Source organism: Salmo trutta, chromosome 14 (genome assembly GCF_901001165.1).
Source record: "Salmo trutta chromosome 14, fSalTru1.1, whole genome shotgun sequence".
NCBI classification, from domain to species: Eukaryota; Metazoa; Chordata; class Actinopteri; order Salmoniformes; family Salmonidae; genus Salmo; species Salmo trutta.
In genome coordinates this window covers 44,548,796-44,572,705 of record NC_042970.1, presented here as the reverse complement: position 1 = coordinate 44,572,705, position 23,910 = coordinate 44,548,796, and the positions used below count along the sequence as shown (strand labels likewise).

The 23,910-nt window shown below is 41.0% G+C and overlaps 2 protein-coding genes across 6 annotated transcripts in view; both read right to left on the bottom strand.

Moving 5' to 3' along the window:
• The window catches only part of LOC115147818 (uncharacterized), a 43,774-nt gene that overhangs the window by 5,848 nt on the left and 14,016 nt on the right, over positions 1–23,910 (bottom strand). The gene's annotated exons all lie outside the window — the stretch shown is intronic.
• LOC115208196 (endochitinase 2-like) lies at positions 13,082–23,076 on the bottom strand. 5 transcript variants are annotated; one of them, XM_029776061.1, is made up of 15 exons: positions 22,964–23,076; positions 22,592–22,618; positions 19,663–19,950; positions 19,109–19,390; positions 16,512–16,574; positions 16,319–16,372; positions 16,014–16,061; positions 15,560–15,616; positions 15,345–15,431; positions 15,165–15,183; positions 15,024–15,055; positions 14,873–14,913; positions 14,132–14,198; positions 13,706–13,746; positions 13,367–13,463 (listed from the first exon to the last, which is right to left on the bottom strand). In XM_029776061.1, the coding sequence occupies exons 1-14, from the start codon at positions 23,019–23,021 to the stop codon at positions 13,709–13,711; spliced, it is 1,161 nt and encodes a 386-aa protein (XP_029631921.1). In that variant the 5' UTR covers positions 23,022–23,076; the 3' UTR covers positions 13,367–13,463; positions 13,706–13,708. The 5 variants fall into 5 exon arrangements, 4 of the variants coding, with proteins under 4 accessions (XP_029631919.1, XP_029631922.1, XP_029631920.1 ...); XR_003881108.1 differs by having other exon boundaries at positions 13,406–13,463; positions 13,706–14,198; XM_029776059.1 differs by having other exon boundaries at positions 13,082–14,198.

Genomic DNA, 23,910 nt, shown 5'->3' with positions numbered 1-23,910 from the left:
GCTTACAGCCCAACACTGTGCAGGACGTTTGGCATTTGCCAGAGAACACCAAGATTGGCAAATTCGCCACTGGCGCCCTGTGCTCTTCACAGATGAAAGCAGGTTCACACTGAGCACGTGACAGACGTGACAGTCTGGAGACGCCGTGGAGAATGTTCTGCTGCCTGCAACATCCTCCAGCATGACCGGTTTGGCGGTGGGTCAGTCATGGTGTGGGGTGGCATTTCTTTGGGGGGCCGCACAGCCCTCCATGTGCTCGCCAGAGGTAGCCTGACTGCCATTAGGTACCGAGATGAGATCCTCAGACCCCTTGTGAGACCATATGCTGGTGCGGTTGGCCCTGGGTTCCTCCTAATGCAAGACAATGCTAGACCTCATGTGGCTGGAGTGTGTCAGCAGTTCCTGCAAGAGGAAGGCATTGATGCTATGGACTGGCCCGCCCGTTCCCCAGACCTGAATCCAATTGAGCACATCTGGGACATCATGTCTCGCTCCATCCACCAACGCCACGTTGCACCACAGACTGTCCAGGAGTTGGCGGATGCTTTAGTCCAGGTCTGGGAGGAGATCCCTCAGGAGACCATCCGCCACCTCATCAGGAGCATGCCCAGGCGTTGTAGGGAGGTCATACAGGCACGTGGAGGCCACACACACTGAGCCTCATTTTGACTTGTTTTAAGGACATTACATCAAAGTTGGATCAGCCTGTAGTGTGGTTTTCCACTTTAATTTTGAGTGTGACTCCAAATCCAGACCGCCATCGGTTGATAAACTGGATTTCCATTGATTATTTTTGTGTGATTTTGTTGTCAGCACATTCAACTATGTAAAGAAAAAAGTATTTAATAAGATTATTTCATTCATTCAGATCTAGGATGTGTTATTTTAGTGTTCCCTTTATTTTTTTGAGCAGTGTATATTGTTTTAATTATTGGCTTATTACAACATATATAAAAATATTCCAGACTGGGCTGAGGACGATCTGAGAGGACAGAGGAACTGAGCATTTTGTTACTGGTTTGGGAAATGTACTGTCAGCCGTTGAACATAAAACAATCACACTTTGTTTTCTCAGACCCTAGATCTTTGAGAATAATTCCCAGCGATAGTATGGGAAATAATGGGGATATAATATATTGCTTCATGCAACGGCTCTTTCCAAAAGACAATAATAACGTATTTCTAGAGGACCAATTGAGCAGTACAGTGTTTACAGCTATAGACATTTGTTTTACCCTGAATTTGGACAGAAGAAGGTTCACTGTAAACGGATTTAAACTGCCAACCTTCAGCACTGTATTGTATTAATCATTTATCCGTAATTCCTTTTGAATTCATAGTGTCAGATGGATACGCTATCAGCTAATGTTATGTTTGTATGATAAGAATAAATACCATGATTATTATTATATTTTTCCAGGGTAACTAAAAACTCATAATTATGATACTGACCTTAAGTAAAAGACTAAGAGGGGAGAGAAGAAGAGGAATATCCTGTAGCACAAACAGATGATGAAACTGTAGAAATAACTCACCAAAAAGGAGGATGACCAAGAACAGATGTCACAGGCCGGCTGATAGCAACAATGAGGGGCAACAATGAGGGGACATGATGGCAACAATGAGGGGACATGAACAACAGGTATAGGCCAATCAGAAAGGTTCTTTATTATAAACCAAAAACTATTTACTTTAAACAAAGAAAAAGGAATGAGGTGTGAAAATGTCATAATGTAGGGTGTATGTAAAGTGCAGGGATGCGTGAATGTGTGTGTGAATATGGCTGAGGAAACTACGTAAAACAACAAAGGAACAAACAAAACAGGATCATACCTGGAGGAGCAGAGAGAGAGAAGAGTGGTTCGTGAAGCAGTTTAAATACCCTGAGCGCAGGTGGCTCCAATCACTAACGACCCTCCTCTGCCTGCAGGAGGAACCACCCCTGCACTGCAGAGGGGCCGTGACACCCCCCTCCTTAAAATGAGGGTCCCACCCTCAACCCAAATTTCAAACCAACATATTTAAAACAATCCAAAGTCACCCCCCCCAAAAAAACGGATACCAGTCCCGGCTCCTAGCAGTAGCCCCGTGTCCACCAGCTGACTGTCCGCCCCGGTACCTGGGGAGCAATTTAAGAGGAAAGAGGCGTAGACAGCCCGCAGGGGTCAGCAGAGAGAAAATACAAACTAGGTTAAAGGAGCACGGGACAGAGCATTAGCAATGATATCATCCTTACCACTAATGTGTCTAATATCGAGGTTGAATGGTTGCAAGAACAAAGCCCAACGCATCAGGCGCTGGTTGGGATTTTGCAGGGACTTCAGAAAAATAAAATGGGTTGTGGTCAGTGAACACAGTTAAAGGGGTCAAACCAGAACCAACATAGACTTCGAAGTGCTGTAGAGCCCAAATGAGACCTAAAGCCTCCTTTTCAATTACAGAATAGTTTTGCTGATACTTATTACATTTCCGGGAAAAGAAACTAACTGGACACTCAACATTGTCATCATTTTCCTGGAGAAGCACAGCCCCAGCACCGATTTGACTGAAGTCTACCTGCAATTTGAAAGGTTTCCCAAAATTTGGTGCTGCCAACACGGGTGCCAAACACAAAAGAGCCTTAACTGCATCAAATGCCTCTTGACACTGGGTGGACCAGAAATTCAGCCTTGACCTTCAACAGATTGGTCAGTGGGGACACTACTGCCGAAAGGTTTTTACAGAAAGCACGGTAGTACCCCGCCATTCCCAGGAAGCGCATCAGTTCTTTCTTTGTGGAGGGCTGTGTTAACTGCTTCACAGCCTGGACCTTGGCTTCCATGGGACAGACAAACCCCTGACCAACAACCTTGCCTAGGTGTGTGACTGTAGCTTTGGCAAACTCACACTTTGCCAAATTGATAGTCAATCTGGCCCACACCAGTCTTTCGAACAGGGCTTGCACTCTCCAGACATGCTCCTCCCAGGAGTCTGAGTAGACGACCACGTCGTCCAAATACACGGCACACCCTTCCAGACCTGAGACCACCCGATTCAGCCTCTGGAAGGTGGCTGGAGCATTCCGCAAGCCGAAAGGCATCACTGTATAAGAGAACAAACCAGATGGAGTTATACAGTGGGGGAAAAAAGTATTTGATCCCCTGCTGATTTTGTACGTTTGCCCACTTACAAAGAAATTATCAGTCTATAATTTTAATGGTAGGTTTATTTGAACATTGAGAGACAGAATAACAACAACAAAAATCCAGAAAAACGCATGTCAAAAATGTTATAAAATTATTTGCATTTTAATGAGGGAAATAAGTATTTGACCCCTCTGCAAAACATGACTTAGTACTTGGTGGCAAAACCCTTGTTGGCAATCACAGAGGTCAGACGTTTCTTGTAGTTGGCCACCAGGTTTGCACACATCTCAGGAGGGATTTTGTCCCACTCCTCTTTGCAGATTTTCTCCAAGTCATTAAGGTTTCGAGGCTGACATTTGGCAACTCTACCCTTCAGCTCCCTCCACAGATTTTCTATGGGATTAAGGTCTGGGGACTGGTTAGGCCACTCCAGGACCTTAATGTGCTTCTTCTTGAGCCACTCCTTTGTTGCCTTGGCCGTGTGTTTTGGGTCATTATCATGCTGGAATACCCATCCACGACCCATTTTCAATGCCCTGGCTGAGGGAAGGAGGTTCTCACCCAAGATCTGACGGTACATGGCCCCGTCCATCGTCCCTTTGATGCGGTGAAGTTGTCATGTCCCCTTAGCAGAAAAACACCCCCAAAGCATAATGTTTTCACCTCCATGTTTGACGGTGGAGATGGTGTTCTTGGGGACATTGACATCAACTCAACTAGGAATGCTGCCTAAGAGCTGAGTTGATGTCAAAGAGCTTCATTATGGTCTCATCTGACCACAACACTTTCACCAGTTGTCCTCTGAGTCATTCAGATGTTCATTGGCAAACTTCAGACGGGCATGTATATTTATTCTTGAGCAGGGGGACCTTGCGGGCACTGCAGGATTTCAGTCCTTCACGGCGTAGTGTGTTATCAATGGTTTTCTTGGTGACTATGGTCCCAGCTGCCTTGAGATCATTGACAAGATCCTCCCGTGTAGTTCTGTGCTGATTCCTCACCATTCTCATGATCATTGCAACTCCATGAGGTGAGATCTTGCATGGAGCCCCAGGCCGAGGGATATTGACTGTTCTTTTGTGTTTCTTCCATTTGCGAATAATCGCACCAAATGTTGTCACCTTCTCACCAAGCTGCTTGGCAATGGTCTTGTAGCCCATTCCAGCCTTGTGTAGGTCTACAATCTTGTCCCTGACATCCTTGGAGAGCTCTTTGGTCTTGGCCATGGTGGAGAGTTTGGAATCTGATTGATTGCTTCTGTGGACAGGTGTCTTTTATACAGGCAACAAGCTGCGGTTAGGAGCACTCCCTTTAAGAGTGTGCTCCTAATCTCAGCTCATTACCTGTATAAAAAACACCTGGGAGCCAGAAATCTTTCTGATTGAGAGGGGGTCAAATACTTATTTCCCTCATTAAAATGCAAATCAATTTATAACATTTATGACATGCGTTTTTCTGGATATTTTTGTTGTTATTCTGTCTCTCACTGTTCAAATAAACCTACCATTAAAATTATAGACTGATCCTTTCTTTGTCAGTGGGCAAACGTACAAAAGCAGCAGGGGATCAAATACTTTTTTCCCCCACTGTAAAGGCAGCAATCTCTTTTGGTAAGGGGTACTTGCCAATATCCCTTTAAAAGATCAAATTTGCTAACATACTTTGCTGACCCAACTTGATCAATACAGTCCTCCATTCTAGGAAAAGGGTAAGGGTCTGCTTTAGAAAAGTTAACAATGTTACTATAATCAGTGCAAGGTCTGAAAGTGGAATCAGACTTTTTGACCAGAAGACAGGGTGAAGCCCAATTTAAACAACATGGCTCTGCAATACCATTGTCCAACATATACTGCACCTCTGTTTCCAGTTGCACTCTCTTCTCCTGAGATACACGATAAAATCTCTGTTTGTTAGGCTTAGCATCTCCGATGTCTATGTCATGCTCAATTAAGTGGGTTTGCAATAGTGTCAGAAAACAAAACAGGGTAGTTTCTAATAAGAGCTACCAATTCATCACATTTTTCAGAGTCTAAATGATCTACCAAAACCAAGGTTTTGCAAAGTCTGGGAGTTTTTCAACCGACCCTGTAAGACCTCATCCGAAACCCTAACTACCTCTTCTCCCACCTCCACAAAGTTAAAGCCACAAGATGCAGTGACTGGAGCAGCAGTCAACACTGACCTCACCGCTGGAGTGCCTTCCACTTTGCTTAGATCACTGGAGTGATAACATATTAACAGGTTCACATGGCATAATTTAGAGGACTTCCTATGACCAGGGGTTTCAATAAGATAGTTTAAATCTGACACTTTGCGCAACACAGTGAAAGGACCACAGTATTTTGCCTGAAAAGGTGAACTTACAAGAGGCAGAAGCACAAGTACACGATCACCGGGACTAAACTCACGCAGCTCAGGCTGTCCGTCATATTTCAGTTTCATTTTCTGTTGAGAACATTTTCGTTTTTTTCTTTTGCCAGTTCACCAGCCCTATACAACTTCAGCCTAAAACCATTTACATAGTCAATAAGGTTCCGAGGTGGTTCCTCAGGCAAACAACCATCCTGCAGCACTGCTAAAGGCCCACGCACCTTATGACCAAACACTAAGTTATTTGGGCTAAACCCTGTGCTTTCCTGCACTACTTCATGAGCAGCTAGTAACAGCCAAGGTAACCCCTCCCAATCTGCAGACAGTTCTGTACAATATGCACGAAGCAAGGATTTTAAAGTTTGATGAAAACGTTACAAAGCTCCCTGGCTCTGGGCATGGAACGCAGTAGACTTGTTGTGTTTAACTTTAAGCTGTTTGAGAACCTGAGCAAATAAATGGGAGGTAAAGTTTGACCCCTGATCTGACTGGATGATTTTTGGAATCCCAAATGTTGAAATAAATTGAGTTAACCTCTCTAGGATATGTGGGACGAAATCGTCCCACCTACGTAACAGCCAGTGGAATCTTGTGGCGCGTTATTCAAATACCTTAGAAATGCTATTACTTCAATTTCTCAAACATATGACTATTTTACACCATTTTAAAGACAAGACTCGTTAATCTAACCACACTGTCCGATTTCAAAAAGGCTTTACAACAAAAGCAAAACATTAGATTATGTCAGCAGAGTACCCAGCCAGAAATAATCAGACACCCATTTTTCAAGCTAGCATATAATGTTACAAAAAACAAAACCACAGCTAAATGCAGCACTAACCTTTGATGATCTTCATCAGATGACACTCCTAGGACATTATGTTATACAATACATGCATGTTTTGTTCAATGAAGTTCATATTTATTTCAAAAACCAGCTTTTTACTGCCTTGAATATTATTGAAGCTCTGGTTGAAAAAGGCCCTAAAGATTTATGTTATACAACGTTTGACATGTTTGAACGAACGTAAATATATATTTTTTGCACATTCGTGATGACAAGTCCTGCGCGCTTCAGTACATTTTGAGTAGACTTCGGAAAGCGCTAACAAGAAGGAGCTATTGGGACATAAATGATTAGCTTTTTCGAACAAAACTACATTTGTTGTGGACTTGGGATTCCTGGAAGTGCCTTCTGATGAAGATAATCAAAGGTAAGGAAATATTTACAATAGTATATTTGATTTTAGATGGTTCCAAGATGGCGCTAACCTGTATCGCCTAGCCTATTTTTCTGAGCATAGCACCTCGTTTATTGCAAAGTGTGATTTCCCAGTAAAGTTATTTTTAAATCTGGCAATGCGGTTGCATTCACGAGATGTTAATCTACAATTCTTTGAATGACAATATTACATTTTAAAAATGTTTTCGAATAGTAATTTAGCAAATTGTAGCGCTGGTTCACCGGATGCATTTGAGGGAAAATATTATCTGAACATCACGCGCCGATGTAAAATGCTGTTTTTATATATAAATATGAACTTTATCGAACAAAAGAATACATGCATTGTGTAACATGATGTCCTAGGAGTGTCATCTGATGAAGATTGTCAAAGGTTAGTGCTTCATTTAGCTGTGTTTTGGTTTTTTGTGATGCATGTGGTTGTTCTGAAAATGGCGGTGTGGCTATTTTGACGATGAACTCTCCTAACATAATGTAATGTTTTGCTTTCGCTGTAAAGCCTTTTTGAAATTGGACAACGTGGTTCGATTCAGGAGAAGTGTATCTATAAAAACGGTGTAAAATAGTCCTATGTTTGAGAAACAGAAATTATTAGATTTGGTTATGAATATGGCGCTCTGATTTTTCGCTGGATGTTGATCCCGATTACGGGATCAGCGCTAAAAGAGTTAAAAAGGCCCTAAAGATTGATGCTATACAACGTTTGACATGTTTCAACGAACGTAAATAGAACTTTTTGACTTTTCGTCGTGACATTTTGGCCACGCTTCCTACACTTGGAGTAGCTTACTGAACGCGCAAACAAGGAGGTATTTGGACATAAATGATGGACTTTATCGAATAAAACATTTATTGTGGACCTGGGATTCCTGGAAGTGCCTTCTAATGAAGATCAAAGGTAAGTGAATATTTCTAATGCTATTTATGATTTTAGATGACTCCAAAATGGCGGGTATCTGTATTCCTTGATGTCTTTTTCTGAGCACCGTACTCAAGATTATTGCAAAGTGTGCTTTCCCCGTGAATCTTTTTTGAAATCTGTCACAGCGGTTGCATAAAGGAGATGTTCATCTATAATTCTTTGAATAACAGTTTAATATTTTATCAACGTTTATGATGAGTATTTTTGTAAATTGTTGTGCTGAGGCAACATATTTTCTGAACATCACGCGCCAATGTAAAATGCTGTTTTTGGATATAAATATGAACTTTATCGAACAAAACATACATGTATTGTCTAACATTGAGTCCTAGGAGTGTCATGATGAAGATCGTCAAAGGTTAGTGCATAATTTATGGTTTTTGTGACCCCTCTCCTGCTTGGAAAAGGGCTGTGTGTTTTTTCTTGTTTTCACTGCCCTAACATAATCTAACTTTATTATTTCGCCGTAAAGCCTTTTTGAAATCAGACAACGCGGTTACATTAAGTAGAAATATCTTTAAAATGGTGTAAAATAGTCGTATGTTTGAGAATTATGACATTTTGTTGTTTTGAATTTGGCGCTCTGATTTTTCACTGGCTGTTGAATAGTGTGAACCGTGGGTGGGACGGTAGCGTCCCACGTAGCCCTGAGAAGTTAACAGTCAAAAATTTTTATCAACAATCTCAATCTGATCATGTTCAGCAATCTGCTCCTTAGTACACAACTCTAAGGCTACCTCTGAAGGAGCTTGAACAAAACTACTCAGAATGGAAGACATTTTCCTCAACCAATACAACTACAAATGCTAAAAAAAAAAAAAAAAACACACACAACTCACCTGCTGTCAGTCTGGGTTCAAGGACAGGAGCCACACCCCACTATTCTCCAAAAACAACTAACTAACTGGCCCTGGTCTTCGTGCAGTCACATGTGGTGGGGTTTTATGCACCCAAAACCAGTGGAGTGGAAAAGACAACCAGAAACTGGCGCCCCCCCCCATAACCACGGAGGTGCTCCCAAGCCGATGTAGGGGAAAAGGGAAGCTCTACCCACGTTCACTGCCACCTAAAACAAAAACACCACGAGCCTCCTATTGACACTCGCTGATAAGCCTGAACAGGAGAGGACTCCCACTTGAACAAAAACCCAGAGTGAATTGCTAACCAAATTTAGCTATCAAGCTAACTGAACCAAAAGAACACATGGCTCTCAACGCTCTCTTCAACAATATTGGCCCAACCAAAACATCCCCTCAAAGAAAAAAAATGTGGCAATCTGAAATAAACTAACCCAAGTGTCATAATTACAGCCGTGTTGAAGAGACCAAACTGCAGCAGGTGAAATGTAGATACTCATCTTTTTAATATATAAGAGCAAAGTATCCACGGGAAAACAAACAAAAACGACTAACAGGCTACGTACATACCAAAGACTAGCAGTGTTAGCACAACCACCCACAACCCCAAGTGACAAACATACTCCTAATTATATGACTCCCAATCAGGAACAACGATCACCAGCTGTCCCTGATCGGGAGCCACACAGACCCACATAGAAATACAACACCCAGAACACATACACAGACATACTCTGCCATGTCCTGACCAAAACTACACAACAACCCTCTCTGCTGGTCAGGACGTGAAAGTACCCCCCCCCCCTAAAGGTGCACACCCCGAATGCACCTAAAAAAAAGAAACCACAAAATCCCCCCAAGACCACGACAAAAACAAATACAAATACCCCCTAAACAATAAGGGAGGGAAGGAAGGGTGGCTGCCGTCAACGACGGCACTGTGCTACACCCTCCCATCCTGGAGGTGGCTCTGGTTCCGGCCTCCTGCCCTCCAGGTTGTAGGCAGACTCATTGGGGTCCGGGTCGTAGACAGACTCAATCCGTTGTGGATCGTGGGCAGGTTCCTTCATTTCCACACTGTAGGCAGACTCATTCAATACACAGTTAGTCACATTCAGTTCTGAGTCGCAGGTAGACTCCTTCGGTTCCGGGTCGCAGACAGTCTCCCTCGGTTCCGGACTAGACACTGCCGGATACTCTAGACTGCACACTGGTGCCGGATACTCTGGACTGCACACTGGTGCCGGATACTCTGGACTGCACACTGGTGCCGGATACTCTGGACTGCACACTGGTGCCGAGCTCTTGAGGCTGGGCCGACGCACTGGAAGCCTGGTGCGTGGGGCTGGTAGAGGTGGTACCAGGCTGAAGACACGCACCCTAGGGCTAGTGCGAGGAGCGGGAACAGGCTGAATAGGACTAGGCCGACTCATGGGAAGCTTGGTCCGGGTTGCTGGTACTGGTCATGCCAGACTGGAGGAAATCACTTCCGGGATAGCACGAGAGGCGGGAACCGGAAAGACTGGGCCATGGAGGCGCACAGGTGGCCGTGACCGCACCGACTGCACAACCCGTCCTGGCTGAATGGAACTAACAGCCCTGTACGAGCGGGGTGCTGGTATAGGGTGAACTGGGCTGTGCAGGGGCCTGATGGTTGCCGTGCGTAGAGTGGGAGTAGGGTAGCCTGGTCCTAGGAGGCGTACCGGCGACCAGACGCGCTGCGCAGGCATCCTCCTACCAGGCTGGATGCCCACTCTAGCACGGCATCTGCGAGAGGCTGGAATGGCACGCACCGGACTGTGCGTGCGTATGGGCGAGATAGTGCGCACCTCAGCGAAACACAGCGCCCTCCACTCCATACGCTCCTCCATGTACTCACGGGTAGCTGGCTTATGGCTCTTCCTAGGCCTAGCCAAACTACCCATGTGCCCCCCCTTAAAAAATTATTGGGGGTGCCTCTCCGGCTTCCTCGCCAGTCGTATACCCCGGTAGCGTTCCCTGTCCTCACCAGCCTTTCTAAACGGGCCCTCTCCGGCCAGAATCTGTTCCCAAGTCCATTTCTCACGAGTGTCCATGTCAAAGTCTATTTCCTCAGAATAGTCCATATATTCAGTGTCCTGCTCCCTTTTCCGCTGCTTGGTCTTGTTGTGGTGGGTGGTTCTGTCATAATTACAGCCGTGTTGAAGAGACCAAACTGCAGCAGGTGAAATGTAGATACTCATCTTTTTAATATATAAGAGCAAAGTATCCACGGGAAACCAATAAACAAAAACGGCTAACATGCTATGTACATACCAAAGACTAGCAGTGTTAGCACAACCACCCACAACACCAAGTGACAAACATACTCCTAATTATATGACTCCCAATCAGGAACAACGATCACCAGCTGTCCCTGATTGGGAGCCACACAGACCCACATAGAAATACAACACCCAGAACACACATACACAGACATACTCTGCCACGTCCTGACCAAAACTACACAACAACACCCTCTGCTGGTCAGGACGTGACACCAAGTTAACTATAAAACAATAGTCAAATAAGCCAAATTACAAATAAAACAAACGTATCAATAATAAAGCAAAGGCAATCTAGACAAAACCTTAACCAACTATGACAAAATGTTAAAGTAAACTAAAATACTAAAGTAAGACTAAAGTACAATTAACAAAACCACAGAGAGCAGAAACCTAAACCCCAGACTCATACAGCAAGCGTGAGCTAATGTTGCAGGGGTAAGGGTATCTGAATAATCAGAATAATTTATCGGTCATACACTCTCTGGTCATACACTCTCGGTGTACACTCTCGGTCATACACTCTCCTCCACATGCATTTGGACAGTGAAGCCCAAAAAATATATTTGGCTGCATAATCCAGTATTTTAGATTTAAGATAGAATGTTTTATATAAGGCGACAGTACAGAATTTCCCCTTAATTTGAGGGTATTTTCATAAAGAACTCATACCCCTTGACTTATTACACATTATGTTGTGTTACAGCCTGAATTCAAAATGTACTCAATCAATAAACAATCTCACCAATCTACACACAATACCCCATTATGACAAAGTGAAAACATGTTTTTTGTAATTTTTTGCTAAATTATAAAAAATGAAATCTATAAATATTTCATTTAGATAGTAAGTATTTACACCACTGAGTCAATACTATGTAGAAGCACATTTGGCAGCGATTACAGCTGTGAGTCTTTCTGCGTCTCTAAGTCTGTATGAGCTTTCCACACCTGGATTGTGCAACATTTGCCAATCCTTCTTTTCAAATTTCTTCAAGCTCTGTCCAATTGGTTGTTGGTCATTGCTAGACAACCATTTTCAGGTCTTGCCATAGATTTTCAAGTAGATTCAAGTCAAAACTGTAACTCTGCCACTCAGGAACATTCACTGTCTTCTTGGTAAGCAACTCCAGTGTAGATTTAGCCTTGTGTTTTAGGTTATTATCCTGCTGAAAGGTGAATTAATTTCCCAGTGTCTGGTGGAAAGCAGGTTTTCCTCTAGGACTTTGCCTGTGTTTAGCTCCGTTACATTTATTTTCTATCCTGAAAAACTCCCCAGTCCCTTAATGATTATAAGTATACCAAGATAACAAGATGCAGCCACCACTGTGCATGAACATATGGAGAATGGTACTCAGTAATGTGTTGTATTCTATTTGCCCCAAACATAACATTTTGTATTCAGGACAAAAAGTGAATTGCTTTGCCACAATTTTTGCAGTATTACTTTAGTGTCTTGTTGCAAACAGGTACAAGCTTCCTTCATTTCACTCCATCATTTATGTTAGTATGGTAGATTAACTACAATGTTATAATTAATAACTTCACTTTGCTCAAAGGGATATTCAATGTCTGCTTTTTTTTACCAATAAGTTTCCTTCTTTGTGAGGCATTAGACAACCTCCCTGTTTTTTTTGGTTGAATCTGTGTTTGAAATTCACTGAGGTAGTCATTAAAAATCATGTTAAACACTATTATTGCACAGAGAGTAAGTCCATGCAACGTATTATTCGACATGTTAAGCAACATTTTACCTCTGAACTTATTTTGGATTTCCATAACAAAGGAATTCAAAACTTATTGACACTTTTTTATTTTAACTTTATTCCACTTTGACATTATGCAGTATTGTGTGTAGGCCAGCGACAAAAAAATCTACATTTCATACACTTTAAAATCAGGCTGTAACACAACAACATTTGGAAAAAGTCAAGTGGTGTGAATACTTTCTGAAGGTATTGTATGTTTTACCATTTAGATATAAAAGCACTTTAGGTACATAGTCCCCCCAATTCAAGAAGTCATAAGTATTTGGACAAATTAATTTATAGTGTATTAAAGTAGTGAAACATTTTGTATTTTGGTCATATATTCTTTGCACCCAATAAATGCATCAAGCCTGTGACTCAACAAACTTGAGTTTGTATGCATTTGCCAGTTTGTTTTGGTTGTGTTTTGGATTATGTTTTGCCCAATAGGAAATGAATTGTATCCAACCGTTATGGAAGGAGGTATCATACAGTCAACATAATAGACATACATACAGTAGATTTAGCATTTACTAGGGAGAAGAAATAAGAAAAAATGCTCAAAGGGGAGTATGCCCCGGACCCCTCCAAAAACCCCAAAATAAAAATATTAACACAGTAACAGATTTTATGGAAAGACATGTAACAGAAGCCAGTTGTCCATGTGTATTACAGTAGATATATTACCTGTTAAGCAACTTATTTACAGTAACTGGATGTGTGATAAACAAAGGATATCATGTGAGAAAGAATGTATTTGTGTGAGATGTGTGAGACATAGCTACAGAAAGCTAGAGGTGTAGTTTCAGTGTGCCTGCAGACCGTACAACCCATCCGGCTGGGCAGAGGTTGCTGGTCTGTCGGTGATCGAGCTGTATACATGGTAAGTATCAGACTAGAGAAAAGAAAAATATTTACTTTAGGGCTTCGAATCTACAGTACTGTAAATGTAATTCATAAGTTGTTTTTTTCATGAGGATGTAACACCAATCTTAAACTGAAAGTCATGAAACACAGTGAGAGAAAGAGAGATACTTTTATCCTCTAGTTAGTCTGTCTGTGAAAACAATGCCATGTATAATAATAATATAACAATATAATACAATACAACAAATAGGACATTTGTGCAGTACATACATGTTAATTTGAAAATGCCTGTGTATCCACATCAACGGGACCTGCACATCACAGAGAGAGACAATACCATGAGTAAGAGGTTGTGTATGTATGTATGAGTGTGTGTTTGAGGGGGGATCATGTGTATATTACATGTCAACATTGCATGTGTGTTACTTAGTCGAGTTTGCCCTATTGCGTTGGTAACAGCCAAACAGAAGAAGTGCAAGTAACAGGGCTTGATGTAATTTCACACTTCTCCTCATGACTATAACCCCTCTGCAGATCTACAGCTCTATTCTTACGCTGCACAGATGCTCTGACACATTCATTTCTGTTTTAAGTGTCATATATGCGTTTTGATATGGTTGATAAGGTTAGGCCCAAAGTTTAAGCATGTACAGTAGCTGTGTACTTGCAGATGGTCCCGAGATCTGAGGGACAAACCTGAGGGCGTGAACGTGAACAATACAGAAGTAATCTGAGAATCGATTCTAGCATCTCCTGAATCCACCTGTAGTAGAGAGTGAGGGAGAAGAAGAGAGAGAAGAGAGAGACTTTTTATCGTCAAGTCTAACAAACTGTCTGTCTATTCTCATCTCTAACTCGTGACATGAACTGCACCCTCCTTTGTATCACAGGAAGTGTTTGTCAGTTTTGTGTCATTCTGAGGTCTACACATATCCAATGCAAGATGTAGGTTATTTGATTTTAAAAAATGTTTATACGACTAAACTCTGTACCTACTTAGGAACACATTTACAAGGTTTAACATGAATTAATGTATTAAGAAACTGTTTTTGGTGAAAAATATATTTTTTGGTAATAAATGCAAATTACCATATAAATCTGTAAATAAATATAGCTGTTGGTTTGATACTTTGAACATTCATATGTTGAAGCACTGCTAATGAAACATTAAGGTCTTGATCCTCAGATCAGACAGTCAGGGGGCAGAGGATGCTGGTGAGAGAAGTTATAGGAGGACAGGGTCATTGTATTCGTTGAAATGGAATGAATGGAACGGAGTCAAACATGTAGTTTTGATGTGTTTGATTTGTTTGACTCCATCCTATTAATTCCATTCCAGCCACTACAACGAGCCCATCCTCCTATAACTCATCCCACCAGCCTCCTCTGTCAGGGGGGTATATGTGTACAGATAGCACTGTAATGTAGAATACTCACCATGACTCCGCTGCTCACCGCTCCCATAGACACCAAATCATCTACAACAGAAACACAGTAAAAATAGAATTACAGTGTTTGTACATGCGTGTATATAGTTGTATAAGTCGTATCCGTGTGTATGTTTGATGTATTTAGTTTTGGAACATACATTGTCTGTGATCATCCTGTCTGGCTGTAGGTCTGTACAACATAAAAGTATAAGAAGGTTGTGGTAAGAACATCTCATCATGGACAATACAGAACTAAACGTTGATACAATCTGCATCATATTCACAAGGGGAATTCTTACCTCTGAGAATTGTTCTTCTCTGAAAAACAAATGAGGCTGAATTCATTACATTGAATATAGTCTAATCTATACAATATGATCAAAATGAGTTGATAAATTAACCCATGCCAAAGGAACTTACATTAATGTCAGCACGGTAAATTAGCAAATGATTTGTTTTGCAGAATCAAATATACTCACTGGTCCTCCTGCAGAGACAGACAGCTGTCAATCCTACCAGGAGCACGCCCACTCCAGAAGCCACTGCTGCCTGCCATAATTGCCCCACTATTTGGTGACATGATGACATTGGGAGAAGTCATTAGCTCTTGGACCACATTATTGTTCTTCTAAGAAAATGTGCACAGCTCTGTTTTCATATGTGTGATAAAAGACAGCTAGAAAAGGATACTTACACAGAAAGATTTCTTTACTGTTTGATTCCACATCACTTTCTGTGGAGCTTTGAACTCCTGGGCACATGCAAGAGAGAAGGACAGTTTAATAACAGAGTTATGTAAATATTTCTAAGAAGAGACAAATTGTTTGATTAATCCTAAAGCCTTGACTGAATTTACATTTGGCTACTTTTGCAAAATTGGTTTATGCTTTAATAGACAAAAATATTTAGCACTGACATTCGCTGGGGTGTCAGTGGTCGAAATTTAGCAAACAGTCGACCCTAATGCAAAGCAAATCATTGGAACTGATTATACAAAAATACATCTAAATGGGTTGATTTTAATCAATCAAATATCAACCTCTTTTTGTAATGAGGCAAATTTTTGATGGGAAAAAAACATGGAGAAGATGAAGCTACTCTATTTGTTTTACTTCTATCTGCTAAATAGATAAAGATGACTAAGATACCTGATGAAGGATTCACTGTCGTGCTAGGGGTCAAAGGGGAGGTCAAACCTGGTGAGAAGAGATTACTCATATTACACAAGAACAAATGTATATTAATGTAATATCTAAGGTCTTTCAATAAGCAGAAAGAGAGAAGTACACTACACATTACCTACAAATCAGATAGACTCAAAGTGGTTAAAAATCTGGACTGAAATTACAAGCAGCTATGAATATTTCTATTAGCTAACCGGTCAGAGCTTTCGTGAAAATGTGAACAAAGATATTGCACTTGAAACAAAATTAAAATTGGTGGATCTACTTACTGGTAGTTGGTGTCACTGTGGTGTCTGGGGTCAAAGTAGAAGTAACAGTTGAAACTTGTGGGAATTAATATGACCACACAAGAATAAGGTTTTACATTCACATTTGGGTCACTTAATTTTACAGGCCCGTAATCTAAACTCTTCACTGTATATTTACTATTTGCAGAGATTATAATTTAGAGGCCCAACACACCTTCTGTAGGACTCACTGTCGTGCTGGGAGGCAAAGTAGATCTAGGACCTGGAGTCAAACCCACTGAGAAAACACATATTAATGAAATTAGCATTTTATTAATGATCGTATTAATGATCATCATGGTGTTGTTGGCCTTTTGAAATACCTTCATGACTTGTCTTTTCAAAATGGGCATAAAAATCACTACGGACTGATTGCTTCTAGCCCTGGTAGATTATATTTATCCTCATTAGAGAGATGATAAGACCAATTCATAAGGTGATAAAGTCTTTCAGGACAGATAAGGTGCTGATTGTTGTTGACAGCTTCCTAGAATGAAGTCACCATGTTATCTAACAGCAGAAGTATAACAGAGCGTAGATACGATCTAAACACTCCACTAGATGAACACAGACATTCTATTACTTCTGCTGATGATCCCAGACATTGGTGTTGAGGCTGGTGTCATATCTACAGAACAGCTTAATTATCTAACAGAACAGCTTAATTTACACAGCACACATGATTAAATTGCACTCAGAAATATAAATGATATCAAATAAGACATGCTGATACGTAATATAAAGAGAATGGCAGGCTCTAGTTTAGTAAGAGTCAGTGTCACTTGTGACATATAAACTCATCAAAAAAAGAAATGTCCCTTTTTCAGGACCCTGTCTTTCAAAGATAATACGTAAAAATCCAAATAACTTGCAGATCTTCATTGTAAAGGGTTTAACCATTGTTTCCCATGCTTGTTCAATGAACGAGCATTGTTCAATGAACCATAAACTGTTAGTGTCTTAACGACCGTTTCACAGGTGCATGTTCATTAATTGTTTATGGTTCATTGAACAAGCATGGGAAACAGTGTTTAAACCCTTTACAATGAAGATCTGCATGTTATTTGGATTTTTACGTATAATCTTTGAAAGACAGGGTCCTGAAAAAGGGACATTTCTTTTTTTGATGAGTTTATATGTCACAAGTGACACTGACTCTTACTAAACTAGAGCCTGCCATTCTCTTTATATTACATATCAGCATGTCTTATTTGATATCATTTATATTTATGAGTGCCATTTAATCATGTGTGCTGTGTTTTTACAACGATTGCCTTTCACTTAATTCCTTACATTCTCACGTGTGAAATGAAATTGAATCGCATGGACTATTTTGCTTGCTTGTATGATGTGCTGTGATTCCACAGATTAGCATGGACTAAAGTGACATTGAGATGATTCTCTATCACCTCCTCCCTCCCTAAACATATTGCTAAACACGCCCCAGAACTAGAGTTAAAAAGGAACTGAACCAGGGACCTCTCGACCAACAAGCTTCTCGTCTCCGCTGGTCGCTTGCTGTTGGAAAGACACAAATCACAATGCTATCTATTGCACTGCTAAAGGAAAGTGCTTGTTGCGAACGTGTGAGTGTGACACCAATTGTTGGCCAGTACATCCTCTAATTGTATGTTTTCTGTCCCCCACGACTACAGACACGGGGGACACGCCTGACGCAGCTGAGAGGCTACACCCAACTCTACCACACAGCCAGGCCGATGCAGAGTGAGGGACAGAAGGCGACCTACCACTGAACACCAAACCAGCAATCGACTACCAGACCAGCCATCGTCTAACGATCCCTGCTCGGGAGGAAGAGCCGATCCCTGCTCGGGAGGAAGAGCCGAACCCTGTTTGGGTAGAGCCAATCTAATCCTGCTCTGGTAGAACCGAACGAACAAACCCTGCTCAGAAGGACCCGAATGAACATTGGCCACCAATCAGGAATCAACTTCTGTGTTAGTTTGGCCCATTGCTTCTAGTTAGCCTATAGCCCTAAATCCCAGCTTATTTATACGTTTCTAATAGGGCCGTAGTGATACTGTGTATTACTGTGTAAAGCTGAGTTTATAAAGAACCTTTGATTGTACTTTGGCCTGTCTCTGTGGTTGTTTTCTGTGGGATCTTAGAAATCTACTTTTGATATATACATTTCAAATATTATATGGATTTATTGTCTTCACAACAACTATTTTGAAATGACATTGGATGAGATTGTGATTTAAACAGAATCATTCAAGAAAATCTGAATATAACATTTCTTACCAAGAATAGTAAGAGAGACAGAACCAATGTGCATCGATGGATAGTAAGTTTCTACTGTGTAAAGATATCTCAGTTTGATCTCAGCAGATGAACTTTGACCTGCCCACGAGAGCAGCTCAGTCCCCGTGAGTGAACGTGTACAGGGTGAGTGTTTAGGATCTCTCCCCTCTGTGTAGAAGTAACACTGAGACACAGAGACAGATGGATGAGTCTGACAGCTCAGCTGAACTGAGTCTCTCTCTCTGATGACTGTAGAACTGACTGTCAGCCTGGGAGGAGGTGGGTCTCTTTGAAAGTTGCATTTAAAAAACATTATAGGTAATCCATACATACTAACAGTATGGAAAATCCTTTAATCAAACGTTCAACTATGTCAGTATTTATGTTTGTACAAAGTAAATGAAATGAAGACGTTTAGGAAATACGACAGAAGATCTCATTTTCAGAACAAGCATAATTAATACGGTATAACAGTGAAGTGTATAATTTTATAAACCACCTACTTACCGTGAACATTGACTGAGACAGGGTTACTAAAAGGAGATGTGTGAGACTTCCCTACAACATAGTAACACTTCACTTTGACCACAGCTGGAAATGTTGGACCTGCCCTCTTCAGCAGCTCAGTTCCTGTTGTTGTCTGCGTACACGAATGGTCTGGAAGATTCTTCTCCCCCTCTATGTAGAAGTAACAGTGAGACACATAGATAGATGGAGGAGTCTCACAACTCAGCTGAACTGATTCTGTCTCTCTGATGACTGTAGAACTCACTGTCAGCTGAGGAATGTCTGTGAGAATAGGGTAATAAAGCATTTAGCATTTTGTGGTTTTGAGAAATTTACTGATAGTCTAACCCATCCTTGTTATTTCAGACTTAATGATCTTGAGTCAATTCCTTTATGCAGCGACAGTATGGGAAATGACGGAGATATAATATATTGCTTAATTGTTTCATGTAATAGTTTATAACAACACACAGTATGATAAAATATCCCAAGAGGAACATGGTAATGATGGCACAACAGTACATTGTTTACAACCATTCAAACAATCTTCTTACCCTGAATTGTGACTGTTGAAGGCTCACTGTATATGGATCTAAACTGTGAACCTGTAGCACTGTACTGACAGTGTATTTTGACCTCAGCTGGAGATATCTGACCTGTCCACATCACCAGTAGTGTTCCTGTGAGTGTCTGTTGACAGGGTGATGGTAGGGTGAATTCCCCTTGCCCTTCCATTATGAAGTAACACTCAGAGACAGATGGAGGAGTCTGACAGTTCAGCTGAACTGAGTCTCTCTCTTTGATGACTGCAGGAATCACTGTCAGACTGGGCTGAGGAAGATCTGTGACAGAGGGATGATGGAGTGTCTTTTTTAATTGAATTATAAAATCATTTTCAATGTTTAACTACTCATACAGATAATGTACCACTTAATATTATGAGTTTGAAAGAGAAAAACAATTAAGACACTGTTGTCTATTTAACAATAAACAATGAGAACCCGTGGCAGGAACAGCCCTTAGGAGGGAGTTATCACACAATAATCCTCGGCTTCGATGGGCATTTTGCTTTTTGTAAAACGGTTGCCAAATATTTAAACAAAAGATTAAGGACATGTCTTTCATTAAAGACATATTATTGTTCTGAGTAAATGTGTTTTATTTTCATCCTTCCACCAGGACTTTTGCCCATTTTGGAACGTTGCTATATGGGCACAGCCAAACAACGGAAGTGATTGATTTTGTTCTGACCAGAACTGTCCCAGAGCTTGGGGAGGTGTGTCTGCGCATGTGCTGCAGCGGCAGGTGCGCAAGACCAAAAACTTTACTAGCATCATACATATCGGTGAATCGCTGTGACATATGAAAAACAAGTGATAGTGTAATCAATCTGTAATAACTACGTCAAAAGTAACGAACATGTTAAATTATTATGTGACGTACAGTCATATCCAGGTCCTGATTGGTCAACAAGCTTATTTGACGCATCAAACAGTGTTATTTCTCGTGGATCTTTTTTGAAATGCGAAGACCCAAATGGCGTTCTATACTTTCCAGTGCACGACACACTGACATCATGTACAGATGCGCGTGACTCTTGGCTGCAGTAAGAAAGCCATGCCATCTGCTCCCATTCAACATAGCCTAGACAGCCTCATGTATTTATGCTGCAGTAGTTTATGTGTCGGGGGGCTAGGGTCAGTCTGTTACATCTGGAGTATTCTCTTGTCTTATCCGGTGTCCTGTGTGAATGTAAATATGCTCTCTCTTATTCTCTCTTTCTCTCTTTCTTTCTTTCTCTCGGAGGACCTGAGCCCTAGGACCATGCCTCAGGACTACCTGGCATGATGACTCCTTGCTGTCCCCAGTCCACCTGGCCATGCTGCTGCCCCAGTTTCAACTGTTCTGCCTGCGGCTACGGAACCCTGACCTGTTCACCGGACGTGCTTGTTGCACCCTCGACAATTACTATGATTATTATTATTTGACAAGGCTGGTCATTTACGAACATTTTAACATCTTGACCATGTTCTGTTATAATATCCACCCGGCACAGCCAGAAGAGGACTGGCCACCCCTCATAGCCTGGTTCCTCTCTAGGTTTCTTCCTAGGTTTTTGGCCTTTCTCAGGAGTTTTTCCTAGGGAGTTTTTCCCAGCCACCGTGCTTCTTTCACATGCATTGCTTGCTGTTTGGGGTTTTAGGCTGTGTTTCTGTACAGCACTTTGAGATTTCAGCTGATGTACGAAGGGCTATATAAATAAATTTGATTTGATTTGATTTGATTTACGTTTTTATTACTTCTAAACAAAATAACTTTTTGAGGGCTCTCCTACGTTTACAATGATGTGTTGATTCTCGCTTGAACAGTCAATCAGATTATATTTGGTTGTGATCTTTGGATGCAGCAAGTTGTTAGCTAGAATTCTAAACACTCATTGACATAGCAATAGGCTGTAGAAAAAGATAGCCACTGAGCCATTTTACTGGTTGAAGTTGAAGTTATTTTTAGTATAATACAGTTGATTTGCAATGATGACAAACATTATATTAAGCAGGACATTCATACGAGCCTTAAACTCCAATTATAATCCAAAAGTAGTGTGAAATGCACTCATATGCAACATGTAAATAGAGGCTTTTTTTTGTTGGCATTCTGTTCTGTCACCATAGTGGATTGAGCAGTCAAATGGAATAGCGAATAGACAATTGTTTGTGTTTGTAAACGTTGCCGCATGAGAGCGATGCGTGCAACGTTTGCAAACACAGAAAATTGTCTATTCACTATTGCATTTGACTGCTCAATCCACTATCTCATCAGCCCAGCCAGGCAATTTATAAACTTAAACTCCACTGTAAAAAGCATTTAGATATTATATCCTATTTATTTTAGACTAGCATTTGGTTTTCAACAGCGGAGATTTGTATTAACCTTGCTGTCTGTCTCATTCCACGGGGATGCTGACCCATGTTGACTCCAATCCTTCCCACAGTTGTGTCAAGTTGGCAGGATGTCCTTAGGGTGGTGGACCATTCTTGATACACACAGGAAACTGTTGAGCGTGAAAAACCCAGCACTGTTACAGTTCTGGCACCTACTAGCATACCCCGTTCAAAGGCACTTCAAAATATTTTGTCTTGCCCTTTCCCCCTCTGAATGGCATACATTCACAATCCATGTCTTTAACCTGTCTCCTCCCCTTCATCTATTTACTGATTTAAGTGGCTTTAACAAGTGACATCAATAAGGGATCATAGCTTTCACCTGGATTCGACTGGTCAGTCTATGTCATGTTAATGTTTTGTATTCCCAGTGTTTACAGCATCTCGTGGAAGGATGAAATCGTATGGAGGAATTCATCAAAATAACGTTTTTATTGAAAATATGTCAATCATTATTTGAATATTTTGGTAATCCGTTGTTTTGTCTGGTAACTCAAAAAGTTACATATCGCAGCTTTAAATTCATAACAATGATACTGACCTTTGGCTTTGATGTACTGGAAGGTATCTAGACATAACAAAATGGGTCATTATCATGCTCTTTTTGCCATTAAGAAAAATAAGAAAACATGAGATGGGAACACTTTACACAAGCTGGCGAAGCAGAATAGCCTGGAATGCATTCACAGCCATGTTATCAAGCAGTGGTCATTCTTATCTGAACAAAATGTAAAATAATGACAGAGAAATATAAATCAATAGGATGATCAATGGAATAAGACACACTTATTATAACCATAACACGTTGAAATATTAAGAGTTCCTAAAGTAAAAGACTAAAAGAGGGGAAAGAAGAATGGAATATCCTGTAGCACAAACAGATGATGGAACTTGGAACGGAAAAACAACTCACCGAAAAGGAGGATGAGCAAAAACAGACGACCAGCCATATCAGGGACGAACAATGTCATTTTTTAGACAGTTACATACATACTGTTAGTCTGACTTCACAGAAGATGGTGGCAGTGACTGGGACAAGAATAAATGTTTCAATAGAAAAGCAGATGTGGTGCTTGTTCACAGGAAAACCACAGATGCCTCATATGACAACTGTGGGCTAATGTCATGTTGCAGAGGACAAGGAGGCTGAACATTCAGAATCATTTATCGGTCATTATTTTTATGATCTAAAGCTAACTGTCTTTAACAGATTTTATTATGTATCATTATTGCCGGCAATTCGATTTTTAAAACCAACAAACTAACTTGTCTGTCTGAGAAAAATATTTATCTTCGACTTTTGTTTTAAATTTTTGACAGCTGCACAAAGTTTAACTACAAAAACCCTGCATTTGTGGTTGAGAGTTTGATGATCTCTGGGTTTTCATATTTCATTTATGCTTGGTGAGTGATGTTTAACAATATGCCAGAGCAGTGAAGGTAAACTGATAAGCGCAGTAAAGGAAAGGAAAGGATGGAAGGAAGGAACGGAGGAGAGAAGAAGAAGTGAGTTCACACTACTCGGACTGATCAGTTTACCTTGAATGCTCTGACTGGTACCTAAATGTCAGCGCCCATTCAGATAAACCACATGCTTTGCTTGAAGTGCATAACATTGAACGTGTGTAGGCTGAGAATGCAGTTGCTGTTTTTATACTAACGTTTTTATATAGCCTAACTTTGAGATTAACCGTTTGATCATGCCTCCTAAAAAAAAGCAGCAGCCGCCGAAGAAGTAACTTCATCTTCTGACGTGCCCATAAATATGAAAAAGTGTCGGGAAAAGATAAATCAGGTTTGTAAAACCATGTGCGGTTTAGGCCAATTTGAGTAGCCTAATTGTATGGCTATTTGGTTAGA

Excerpts from the sequence above, each read along its gene's own strand:
- LOC115208196 (XM_029776059.1), bottom strand. The coding sequence starts at position 23,021 with ATGACATTGTTCGTCCCTGATATGGCTGGTCGTCTGTTTTTGCTCATC. Across the intron at positions 19,951-22,591 it reads CCAGTACATCAAAGCCAAAG|ATCTTCCTCAGCCCAGTCTG; the intron begins GTCAGTATCATT and ends CCTCTGTCACAG. Across the intron at positions 15,617-16,013 it reads GACAGTGAATCCTTCATCAG|GAGTTCAAAGCTCCACAGAA; the intron begins GTATCTTAGTCA and ends GCATGTGCCCAG.